Below are 12,938 nucleotides of genomic sequence, written 5' to 3'. Positions count from 1 at the left end.
TCATCATGGTTGTCATCTAGGTTTTGACTTCTAGAATCTGAGATGCTCTCTCTGTTTATGTAACAATTTTCTAACATGGCTATCAAACCATGGTGGGTCTTCCCCATCCCTTAAGACCTTGCTCAGACTAACTTATCTAAGGCATATTGAATGGTGCTTTTGAATTTTTTCCATTTGTGCTTCACATCTTTGTCCTCATCACTGAATATTTGATGCTGATACTCTGCAATTTGTATCATGTCACTCTTGATAAACAAAAATATTTTCCTACCTTCCTCAATATTCCTTGAGTAACCCAGTCATGGTTGGTATCACAGTCTGAAGGTCACTGATATCGTCCTCTACATTAACTGATTCAATAAGTTCAGGTTTGTTTGTTCTATTTGACTCTCTAACCATCTGCTCAAAGTAATTTTTAGACAAGGTATTTGGAATACTGTCAGATAACTCCCTGTCTCTGGCACCAGTTTTGATAGCGCGACTCTCCCAATCTATACCTGGGAAATTGAAGTCACACCCATTACAGCAGCATGAGGAGGAAAATCATGAACAATAATCTGTAAGTTATCTCTGAGATGCTGAACTAGGTGGTCTATAAAAGCATCAGATTACCATTTTGACTGACCTTTGATGCTTAACTTCACCCTGATTAATTCACATTCAGGATCCAGAACAGCCTTGCTAGATATTATCAAGTTCTTTACTTGATGATATCTAGCAAGGCTGTTATGGATGCTGATTGTGAATTTAATCAGCATGAATTTAAGTGTCAAACACCTCAGTACCATTGGTGACTAACCTATCCTTACCATAAATATTTCAGTCGGAACTTAGGACTTCATTGCTATTCACTTTAGGTACAACCAGTTTTCTGATCCTAATACTGTCAGAGCATTATAACCTTCAATAAGTGATACTAATTCTGGGACATTTCCATTGATGTATCTGCTGTTTAATAATATCTTATCAACCTTTTCTGCATCTGGCTTGTGAGGACAAGCTTTCTCTGAGAACATTGTGGCCGGTGTAACTTTGATTTCAACAGGCAGTTAGACTAAGGTCCTAAGAGGGGTTTCTCTAAACTTAAAAAAGAGTGCCCACTACATGTACTCTGCTAACCTAGTAGCTGCTTTATGTGTGTAGTGTATGCGGGACGTATTAAGGGGAACCCTACAGTTCTCCACCTGATAGCAGAGTTCGAGAAATTTGCATCAGATACCATCGCGGAGTCATCTGAGCCTCTGGTTTAGACTTCCCGGTCTGCTTCTAAGCAGAGGACCACAATCGACCCAGGTGTGATGCTATAAATAGACAGTTTATCCTGTACCCTGCATGTGCCAAAAGGAGCTGAGGACAGCCACAGCACCCAAGTGGCTGGCATCATTTTGTGCCAACAAGTGCCAATACTTGCAGCTTGTTGCACTATGTGTTGTGCTTGATAATCAGTTTGTTTATTGACAGAAAATTGTTCTTGTTATCGTATTGGACATGCACAGTATTTTGACAACAGAATGAGTTATGAGACATGCTGATGGACTGAAGCCAGGAGGCTGAAAACAGCTACTTACCTGAAGGTGCTGTTGGTGAGCCAGGCTTTCCATACTATGTTGATGCCTCATTGTTGCACTGTGCCTGCTGTTGTTATCCTCAGTATTACTTTGTCTGTCACATAGTTTGAGCTGTTATCTGTCCTTGAACTCTGCTCTAGTTTCCCACTGTTTCTTAAGCAGATAGGGAGCAGTGTCCCAAGTTTTCTGTGGCAGTACTGAGAGTTATGGTTAATAATCCCTGATCACAACTGATCATAGTTAACAACATACAGTTAGCAGCTGATGTTTAATATTTAAACTTTTAGAATTCCGGTGGTATTTTGTACCTATACAGATGTAAAAGATGTAATGAATTTTGGTAGTCTGTATGTCGGTGTCATAGAAAATCATTCATTGATGTTTGTGTAGTTAGCGTATGCTGTTTATGTGGACTGCACAATTTACTGTTAACATCTGATCATTTGTGTCAGTTTGTCTCATAAAATATTGTTGGTTAGCCACATTCTTTTTTTCTGTTTGACTGCAGGTGCTGGAGGTTCCATAATGTTGGTGACAAGTCTTGGTATCACAGCTGACTTTATTGGGCATAATACTGAAAGTGGTGCATTTGTATATGGGGCAATGAGTTTCACTGACAAATTGTCAAATGGAGTTGCTGTAACTATAATACAGGCATTGTAAGTGTTTCTTTTCATAAATTACAATTTTCTCTCTGTCACTAGTAGTTTGCTAACAACTCGATATGAAAAATGTGATTTCATGATCGTTTTCATGCAATATGATTAGAATATTAATATTTATAACAGTAACCATCCCATAGGTTTGCTGTAAGTGACTAGTGCAACTTGGCTGACAAGGAACACAAATCATCATAGTTACACTTGATGAGACTTAAAGCACCTTTAATAAAGTTCAGAATATTATTCATTACATGCAATGCACTTTTCCCAGCGTTATCTCTAGTGTTGAAAACATTTTTAAATTTATCAGTAATTTTTTTTGTTCCTTAATAATACTGAAAACTTTACATGTTTGCTGAACAGAAAAGAAACCCAGAAAGAAATCTGACAGGTAGTAGTGTAAGTGAGAAACCATTTTATTTCAGGGCTACTGCCTGACATGAAATACTGATTGCAGAAATTGTAAAGAATGAGCAGGAAGTCATGTAGTCAACACTCATGATTATAAAATAGATAGATAAAATGCATAGCCAAATTTCATGCTTACATGTGGTTTTGTTAATTTGAGTATGAAGTAACAATACATTTCACATTAAATCAACACCTTTGATACATTTGTATGTTTTAATAATCATTGTAGTGATATATTGCCTCAAAAATTTTTTTTTCCTTAATGTTAGTGCATATTTATATGATTTGTATTATATTTTTTAAATATTTTAGCACTGTTGGATCTCAACTGCAAAATGTGTGAAATATTTTACATAAAGTTCAGAGTATGGATGTCGTGTACAACTAAAGTTTGCGTAATGTTTGTAACTTGTTTCCCGGAAACATCTCTCCATTCAGTGCAAGTTACTCAACTACTTAATAATAATAATAATAATAATAATAATAATAATTAATAATAATAATCTTCTTCTTCTTCTTCTGTTTCTGTAGCTATAAACTGGTTTTATCAGTCGGCTTTTTTTACACGAGTCTCCTTATGCAATATAACTTTAGAGTATATATTTGCTGATTATTTTATTTATTTACACGTCTAGTTCTGTAGGACCAAATTGAGGAGCAAATCTCCATTCTCATGGAACGTGTCAGCACAGGAAATTACAACAGAAAAGTAATAACACCTAAAAATACAATGTTAATTAACCCCAAAAAAGTCGTCAGAAGTTTAAGTAAATGCAATCACCAATACAACAAGAATCAGCTTAATTTTTCAAGGAACTCCTTGACAGAATAGGGGGAGTGACACATGAGGAAACTCTTCAGTTTAGATTTGAAAGCATGTGGATTGCTGTTAAGATTTTTGAATCTAGTGGTAGCTTACTGAAAATGGATGTAGCAGTATACTGCACATCTTTCTGCACAAGAGTTAAGGAAGTCTGATCCAAATGCAGGTTTGATTTCTGCTGAGTTTTAACTGAGTGAAAGCTGCTTATTTTTGGGAATAAGCTAACATTGTTAACAAGAAATGGCAGTAAGGAGTATATATACTGAGATGGCAATGTCAAAATACCCGACTAGTGAACAGGGGTCGACAAGAGGTTCATGAACTTACACCACTTATTGCCCGAACTGCCCGTTTCTTAGCTAAAAATATTCTTTTACAATGGAAAGAGTTACCCCAAAATATAATACCGAATGACATAAACGAATGAAAATAAGCAAAGTAGACTAATTTTCACGTTGAATGATCACTTACTCCAGATACCATTCGAATAGTAAAAATTGCACCACTAAGTCTTTGAACAAGATCCTGAATGTGTGCTTTCCACGTCAGTTTACTATATATTTGAGCACCTAGAAATTTGAACTGTTCGGTTTCACTAATCATATGCTTGTTCTGTGAAATTAGAATGTCAGGTTTTGTTGAATTGTGTATTAGAAACTGTAAAAACTGAGTCCTACTGTGATTTAGTGTTAGTTTATTTTCTACAAGCCATAAACTTAGGTCATGAACTGCACTATTTGAAACCGAGCCAATGTTGCATCAGCAAACAAATATTTTAGAGTTACCTGTAATACTAGAGGGCATATCATTTATGCAAATAAGGAACAGGAGTGGCCCCAACACTGGTCCCTGGGACACTCCCCCCCCCCCTCCCCCCCCCCCCCCCCCCCTCCCACTTGACTGTACCCCACTAGGACACCACGTCACAGCCATTCTCAATACGGTGAATAATGATCCTCTGCTGTCTGTTGCTAAAGTAAGAGGTGAACCAGTTGTGAGCAACTCCCCTGTATTCCATAATGGTCCAACTTCTGGAGCAATATTTTGTAATCAACACAATCAGATGCCTTAGTTAAGTCAAAAAATATGCCTAGCATTTGAAACCTTTTGTTTAACCCATCCAGTACCTCACAGAGAAAAGATAGCATTTTCAGTTGTTAACAACTTCTAAAGCCGAACTGTAAATTTGATAGCAAATTGTGTGATATAAATTGATCAATTATCCTTACATACATAGTGTTTTCAATAACCTTAGCAAACACTGATGTCATAGAAACTGGTCTAAAATTATCTACATTATCCCATTCTCCCTTTTTATAAAGTGGTTTTACTGCAGAGTACTTTTAATTGTTCAGGAAACTGACCACTCCTAAAGGAAAAAAATACAAATGTGGCTAGATGCAGGGCTAACATGTGCAGCACAGTACTTTAATATTCTGCTAGGCACTCTATCATGATCGTAATTAAAATGGAACCACACTGCACAAGATTTTTCCAGGCTGTAATTTGTGCATGGTTGCAGACTACTGTGATCCAAAAATTGGAAACCATTGCAAGTGAATATGTTGGGTTATTTATTAGGAAAGGAACCCATTATCTGAGGCATTACCATCTTTTTCTAAAGTCTTCTCTAAAGAAAAGACTGTCGTGTAAAGTGTTTGTCCTTTTGACTGTAGCTGGCTTGTTTCAGGACTACACATTCTGTTCAGGGGAAGCAGGATATGAGGAGAGAATGAAGTTACACCCATTTCTTTGACCAGCAAGTATGAAGTGTTGTGTGAAACTGACAGTGTATCTGAAGCAGTGTGAAAGCTTTCTACATCCTGCAGGAGGGAAGGGTTCTATTTATTGTTGGAAATTTGAACTTATGGAGAAAGTGGTCCACTTGGAAAACTGGTAGGAAGTGATGGTAAGGAGAACCATGTGCAGGATTTGGCCTACTATATGTCCGGGATTAGCCTGGAGAGTCCTGGTTTTTTAGTGCTGTCTGCATTTGCACCAATGTCTGGAGTTTGAGAATTTTATGATAGGCAAGGATTTTTTTAAAATTGCAGACACAGTTTTTAAACATTCTCTTATTGTTGTGCATCTCTGAGCCAATCTTGGAGAAAACACTGCCATCGATGTTTAGTGATAGTGACCCAGTTTTCATTGTCTCTTCCTCAGTGGCATCATTCTTGATCACTGTGAAGCTGAAAATCTAAGTGAGCATGGAATGGTGTTAACTCAAAAATGTTCTGTCAAAAATGTACACACCAACACCACCACAATTTAGACTGCATTCACACACACACACACACACACACACACACACACACACACACACACAGAGAGAGAGAGAGAGAGAGAGAGAGAGAGAGAGAGAGAGAGAGAGACATACATACATACATCATTTATTCATTACTTATCGATCAAGAAAGGGACCAGTTTATCAATTATAAAAACTTACTAGCACACAGAACAAGATTAGCATCTACAGTTACAGTGGGGAAGTTAATTTTCTATTTACACAGAAAAACAGTTCTTATTTACAGAAAAAGTCACAGTATACACGTGGTACTCTCCTATAGTACTTTATTTGAGAAGACTGCACTTTGGTTGGTCAGTTAGGTCCGTCCATAATAAGTCGTCACCCTTGCCCGACAATCACTATTTAAGATAACAATAACATTCCCTACTCTTACTGCTCCCAGCACAGTTCAATTAAAAAGTTCTTTAATTTGAGGTGTGTCTTGAAAGGAGGATATAAGATGAACATCAACAAAAGCAAAACGAGGATAATGGAATGTAGTCAAATTAAATCTGGTGATGCTGAGGGGATTAGATTAGGAAATGAGACGCTTAAAGTAGTAAAGGAGTTTTGCTATTTAGGGAGTAAAATAACTGATAATGGTCGAAGTAGAGAGGATATAAAATGTAGACTGGCAATGGCAAGGAAATCGTTTCTGAAGAAGAAAAATTTGTTAACATCGAGTATAGATTTAAGTGTCAGGAAGTCGTTTCTGAAAGTATTTGTATGGAGTGTAGCCATGTATGGAAGTGAAACAAGGACAATAACCAGTTTGGACAAGAAGAGAATAGAAGCTTTCGAAATGTGGTGCTACAGAAGAATGCTGAAGATAAGGTGGGTAGATCACGTAACTAATGAGGAGGTATTGAATAGGATTGGGGAGAAGAGAAGTTTGTGGCACAACTTGACTAGAAGAAGGGATCGGTTGGTAGGACATGTTTTGAGGCATCAAGGTATCACAAATTTAGCATTGGAGGGCAGCGTGGAGGGTAAAAATCATAGAGGGATACCAAGAGATCAATACACTAAGCAGATTCAGAAGGATGTAGGTTGCAGTAAGTACTGGGAGATGAAGAAGCTTGCACAGGATAGAGTAGCATGGAGAGCTGCATCAAACCAGTCTCAGGATTGAAGACCACAACAACAACAACAATTTGAGGTGCTGTAATCACTAAAAATTATTAAATTATTGTGCCTATCTGCAACTCAGAATCTCCACTATATGATGAGATTTACAAATCATTCTTTCTTTAATGCAATAACTACTCAGTAGATCATGAGCCCTGTTGTACATGAAAGTCTGTAAATGTTATTCAACAGCCAAACAGACAAAATGAGGCTCTGTGTGTGAATGTTCGAACTTAAGTACTTCCATCACTGGACCTCCAGAGAGGTTATGCTTGTGCATGCCATTGTCACCAGTGTAATTGCTTGTGGCAGCGGCCTCGTACTGCTGTGGCGGCTGTAGGAAATGCGACAGTGCAACTGGTGGTGTACATATTTGAAAGTGCTGCTGGCCACATAGTAGCTGATACCACATCCCCATTAATACGTAACGATAAAACAAACATCAGACTAGACCAATTTGGGAGTGTTGTATCAAATGGACACACACAACTCAGATTTAAAAGTAATTTTGTTTGTAGAGGGAAACAAACCAACACTTTTTGTTGACACTAGGCATTGCATGAAAGATGTGATGAGTAGTAATTGTATGGGCTTACTCCAGCTACACAGTGCAAAAATGGAACTGCAAATATCTGCCAAAACACTGTATAAAATGTGCCTGATGGCTCTTAGGAGAGACACCTGGTATACAAGTGTGTGTGTGTGTGTGTGTGTGTGTGTGTGTGTGTGTTTTGTGGGAGCTGCAACTGTTCGTCACAGTTAGTCATTCTTGGTTAAGTGAGGCAACTGCTTAAAGAAGCTGTTAAAGTAGTGGGACTTAGTTTCTGGTGAGGCCAGGTGTGGCACAGGCCCTAGTATTACTGCACCTCTGACAGAGAAAAATTCACTTCTGGTTGCGCAACAGCAGGTAGTTGCAGTTAGATAAGGCTGTTACTGGGCTATAAATAGCATAGCTGAGCTGATACCACCGTGACTCCGGCTGGGAGTTTTACACATCCAACAGCATAGAACATCTCACAATGGGGCGTCGCTATCATTGTCGTCGGCGCTTGAGCATGACTGTGTACAAGGTAATAGACAACATTGAGTTGAAGACTGCTGTTATCACAGCTAAAAATAAAGTTAAAGGCATCACTTCTCATGCTGTTATTGATGGACCATGTGTGTTTTTAGGTTGTATATTTGATTTTTCTGTAAGTCAGACCTGGTGCTACTCCACCTGGTAGCCGTAATGGTTGGTTAACTGTTGTGTTTGCTGGATGTGGAGGCATAAGTGAGAGCAGTGGCAGTGAGAGTTTTGTGCATAGAGGTGTAATTTGTTATCGTGCTTTCCATTTTAGTGAAGTAGTAGCTGGTAGTAGTTCTTCTTTAGTTCCTGTGCAAGCTTTGTTTATATGTACTCAAGGTCGGAGGAAGGTGTCAAAGTTTTGCTCACTGTTTTTTTTTTTTTTTTTTCAATTGCTGTGGCGTAGTGAATCATGAAGTTTTGTCTCAAGGTCATACAGTCAATAAGGAATATGACCTTGATGTTATGCTCCGTTTGAGAGAAGCAATATGCAAAAAACATCTGGAATTGTGGAAAAGTAATTCATGGCTTTTGCATCAGGACAATGCACCTGCTGATTCATCATTGTTTGTGAGAGATTTTTTGGCCAAAAGTAACACAGCAATCATGCCTCAGCCACCATATTCACCAAATTTGGCCCTCTGTGACTGTTTCCTGTTCCCAAAACTGAACTTATCTATGAAAGGATGAAGATTTCCAAAGATTGAGGAAATAAAAACTGCATTGTTGGAAGTACTCAAGGCTGTACCAAAAAGTGCTTATGAGAAGTGCTTTGAGGATTGGAAGAAGTGTTGGCACAAGTGTATTGTATTTGAGGGGGATTACTTTGAAGGGGACAACATGAATATTGTTGAATAAATAAATATTTTTTCATAAAAATATAGTCATCTTACTTTTTGAACACACCTCGTACATTCACTCTCACTCAGTCACTCACTCCGCCTAGTCAGTATAAATTTTGATACAGAGAAAGGCTCTAAAATATTCACACCACACCTCAAGAAATTTAAGTAGATTAAAATATTGAAAGGATAGTTATTAACTGCTAAAACATTCACAAAAAGTGCTAGGGTTTTCATTATGGTTTCTGAGAGTTGAACACTGGAATTCAATAGCTAAGAGATCTTTGATGCAAATGTACGTGTGTACTGAAAACAGTCTCCATGTGATGAGAAGTAGCAGCAACCAAGAATCTGAAATCAGATTGTGCAGAAAATGAGTCTTCGTGTAAAATGGTTTAAACAAGGAAAGCCATCATGAGTGGAATAAAATTTGTTAGTAAATTCTTATATCAAGCAACAGACCCTTCTACAGAAGTAACCGTTCACTCTGTTCAGTAGTATTGTGTTTCCAAGTCATGCTTTGATAGTTGGATATATTAGCCACACACCACAGCTGACTGGGAAAATAACTACTTCAGGAGTAGTGGATGAGAGAGAACTTCCTGTGAAGTAGTTATAAAAAATTCCTCTAAAATTCCTCAGAGGGAGTGTAGGACCATAATCATGCTCAAATCATTCTAAACTTACAGGCCAACCCAATCTCCTTGAGGATGTTCACATACAGAATAAGATCCATGGTGGTGAACAGTTGTAGCAGGGAAGTGTAAAGGGGTAGGAAAAAATCAGCAAAAAATCCTGTATGTTCAGTAATATTAATAAGTGGGTTATCTCATCTGTTAAGCAAAACTAGAATCAGTTTTGATTACATCTGGAACATTTAGAGGGTCTGTGGTTAAAGTTTATATGAATGATCCACCAAGCTGTAGAAAAACATCTATGTAATGGGAACATGTGACAAAGTAGGCTGTACTAGTAGTGTTGAAAAACAGCTTGAACACAACTGCTCAGTAACATTTTAGACTTTGCAGGCTGTGTGTGATTTAGCTTGAATATTGACAGTAATAAACCACAAATCTGTTGGAGCAGAAATATTGTCTCAATGCTTGGAAAAGAAAAAAAAGTCATACCTATGTACTGAAAGGATGTATACATAGTCATAGAACTACTATCATCATATATTACTCACACCCGGTTGTGTAACAGAATACTGGAACACATTCTGACTTCAAATGTGATAACCTGCCTGAAACAAATAATGTCAATGGAAATCAGGCAGGGCTCCAAAAACTTTGATCTAACGAAACCCAACTCTCGCTCTTCACACCCATTATCATCAGTACCATTAATGGAGGAAACCTGATTGTTTCAGCATTTCCAAAATTTTGAAAAGCTTCTGATTTGGTACCATATTGAATACTTTTAAAGGCAAACATGTTCCTTTGATATAACCTAACTAGATCTACAAATTGATCAAAAACTTCTTGGCAGATATTGTAATAATATCTAGTGTTCATAAGTGAAGAATAAAATGTCTATTACTGTCCCCATTGTACAGTAATGATGTACTCAGTAGTATAAGTTGCAATTGTAGAAACAATCAGTTATTTCTCAATAAAATAGGTGTCCGATGCAAAGATTGCTAACTACCTTCTGTTATAGAGAAGTGGTATCTGTGCTGTTACTGTCTGCAGCTCATGGTCTAGTGGCTAGCATTGCTGCCTCTGGATCATGGGGTCCTGGGTTCAATCCCCGTCCAGGTTGGAGATTTTTTCTGCCATGGGACTGGGTGTTTGTGTTGTCCTCATCATATCATCGTCATCTGTGAAAGTGGATAGATTAGACTGTTTAAAGCTTGTGGCAGGAAAGGCAAACCTACATTTCTAGCATTTGTAGACTTGGAGAAAGCGTTTGACAATGTTGACTGGAATACTCTCTTTCAAATTCTGAGAGTGGCAGGGGTCAAATATAGGGAGCGAAAGACTATTTACAATTTGTACAGAAATCAGGTGGCAGTTGTAAGAATCAAAGGGCATGAAAGGGAAGCAGTGGTTGGGAAGGGAGTGAGACAGGGTTGTAGCCTATCCCCTATGTGATTCAATCTGTATATTGAACAAGCAATAAAGGAAACAAAAGAAAAAATCAGAGTAGGAATTAAAATACATGGAGAAGAAATAAAAACTTTGAGGTTCGCCGATGATATTTGCAATTCTGTCAGAGACAGCAAAGGACCTGGAAGAGCAGCTGAACGGAAAGGACACTGTATTGAAAGGAGGATATAAGATGAACATCAACAAAAGCAAAACGAGGATAATGGAATATAGTTGAATTAAATTGAGTGATGCTGCGGGAATTAGATTAAGAAATGAGACGCTTAAAGTAGCAAAGGAATTTTGCTATTTGGGGAGCAAAATAACTGATGATGGTCGAAGTAGAGAGGATATAAAATGTAGACTGGCAATGGCAAGAAAGCGTTTCTGAAGAAGAGAAATTTGTTAACATCGAGTATAGATTTAAGTGTCAGGAAGACGTTCCTGAAAGTATTTGTATGGAGTGTAGCCAAGTATGGAAGTGAAACATGGACGATAAATAGTTTAGACAAGAAGAGAATAGAAGCTTTTGAAATGTGGTGCTACAGAAGAATGCTGAAGATTAGGTGGGTAGATCACATAACTAATGAGGAGGTATTGAATAGAATTGGGGAGAAGAGAAATTTGTGACCCAACTTAACAAGAAGAAGGGATCGGTTGGTAGGACGTGTTCTGAGACATCGAGGGGGATCACCAATTTAGTATTGGAGGGCAGCGGGGGACGGGGTAGCTATATCTTAATTTTCCACATTCTGTCCCTTCCATGAACTAAATCAGGCATGTACTGAACCATGTATCTGGAAACGTAACGTTCTTCTCAGAATGTTGTTTGTGACACAACCAGATTCCTTCAAGTGGGAGAAGACCTCTGTTGCAGTATTGCCATATACTATATGTAATTCTGTGGTGTAGTGGTTTCAGTCACTGGATAACAATATATGGATCACTGATTGGATTCCCATCATTTGCATTTATCTATTATTGGTAATTTCTGGGACTTGGTTATTTATGGAACACTGCAATTTGCTGGAACATTCCATGTATGTGTAAATAAGAGCATTTTTGTGCCTGCTCAGTAAACATGCTAAAAAATAACATAATTTGTGTACTGGCTTGTACTGTAGATCAGAAGAGTTAGTACCTCTTCACGGTGGAAACTTAATAGTAATCAAAGCAGTGGTAGAAGTAATTCTGTAACAAAAGGCAAGGACACTTAGGTCTGCTGGAAAGGCCTCTGGACAATGTTCGCCGAGATGCAAAACAGGTATTTGTTTTTTATCAGCGTTCAGAGGATATAACAATGAATGGCATCATCAGCTGGGTGAAAGAGTGCAAGGGCTGAAAAAGATAGAAAATGTCCTTTTTATTGTCAGAACTGTACAGTTAACCACAAAGATGGTTCAGGAATGATAAAACTTACGATACAGCACCCCCTCCATACCACACGCCCCTCCTTGGTTTCCACCTAGGAAGTTGAGGCTAGAAGACATTTAGATAGCAATAAATAACTTTATACTGTAGTATTTGATTTTGCAAACCTTTGAGAATCATAGCTTGGATGATATTTACAATGTATGTAATGAGAATAAGAAATCGCATTTTACACATTTGCAGATGGAGTCTACTGACTGGAATAATATTAGAAAAATTACATTGATGTAAATGTTTCCTATTTTGATGTCTGGGTTAAAAGTGTAGTCCTACAGTTTTAATGTATTTTATGTCTTAAATGAACTTGGTTGTTTTGAGTGTTTTTAAGGAAACTACCAGATAGAAAAAATATAATTTGTTTCAGGAAATGTGGCACACTGTGTGTTGACTACTACCGAGATGTAATGACATATGTGTGTGGTGGTGCAGCTTTATTTGGTGTTGTTGCTTTAGTGACCCTGATGCCATTCCAGATAGGGAGAAGAAAGGATGGTAAGTTAAACAGTGACCACTGCTGGAACAAAATTTTGTCACTGTTTCTACTGATATTATTGCTATGAGTGTTCTTATTACATATCTTTTTTTTTGTTGCTTCTTATGTAATTTTGGTAACACACTTTTTTTGTATAG

The 12,938-nt window shown here is 37.8% G+C and overlaps 1 protein-coding gene across 3 annotated transcripts in view; it reads left to right on the top strand.

Annotated features, from left to right (window-relative positions):
- LOC124795130 (major facilitator superfamily domain-containing protein 12-like) overlaps positions 1-12,938 on the top strand; it is a 64,069-nt gene that overhangs the window by 38,523 nt on the left and 12,608 nt on the right. For all 3 annotated transcript variants that reach the window (XM_047259003.1, XM_047259004.1, XM_047259005.1), the window contains exons 9-10: positions 2,077-2,227; positions 12,673-12,800. In XM_047259003.1, coding sequence (XP_047114959.1) covers positions 2,077-2,227; positions 12,673-12,800 — 279 coding nt within the window. The remainder of the gene's footprint in view (positions 1-2,076; positions 2,228-12,672; positions 12,801-12,938) is intronic.

Source organism: Schistocerca piceifrons, chromosome 4, assembly GCF_021461385.2.
Source record: "Schistocerca piceifrons isolate TAMUIC-IGC-003096 chromosome 4, iqSchPice1.1, whole genome shotgun sequence".
In the NCBI taxonomy this organism is placed as follows: Eukaryota; Metazoa; Arthropoda; class Insecta; order Orthoptera; family Acrididae; genus Schistocerca; species Schistocerca piceifrons.
Note: the sequence above shows the minus strand (reverse complement) of the source record. Positions and strands in the feature narration are given on the sequence as shown.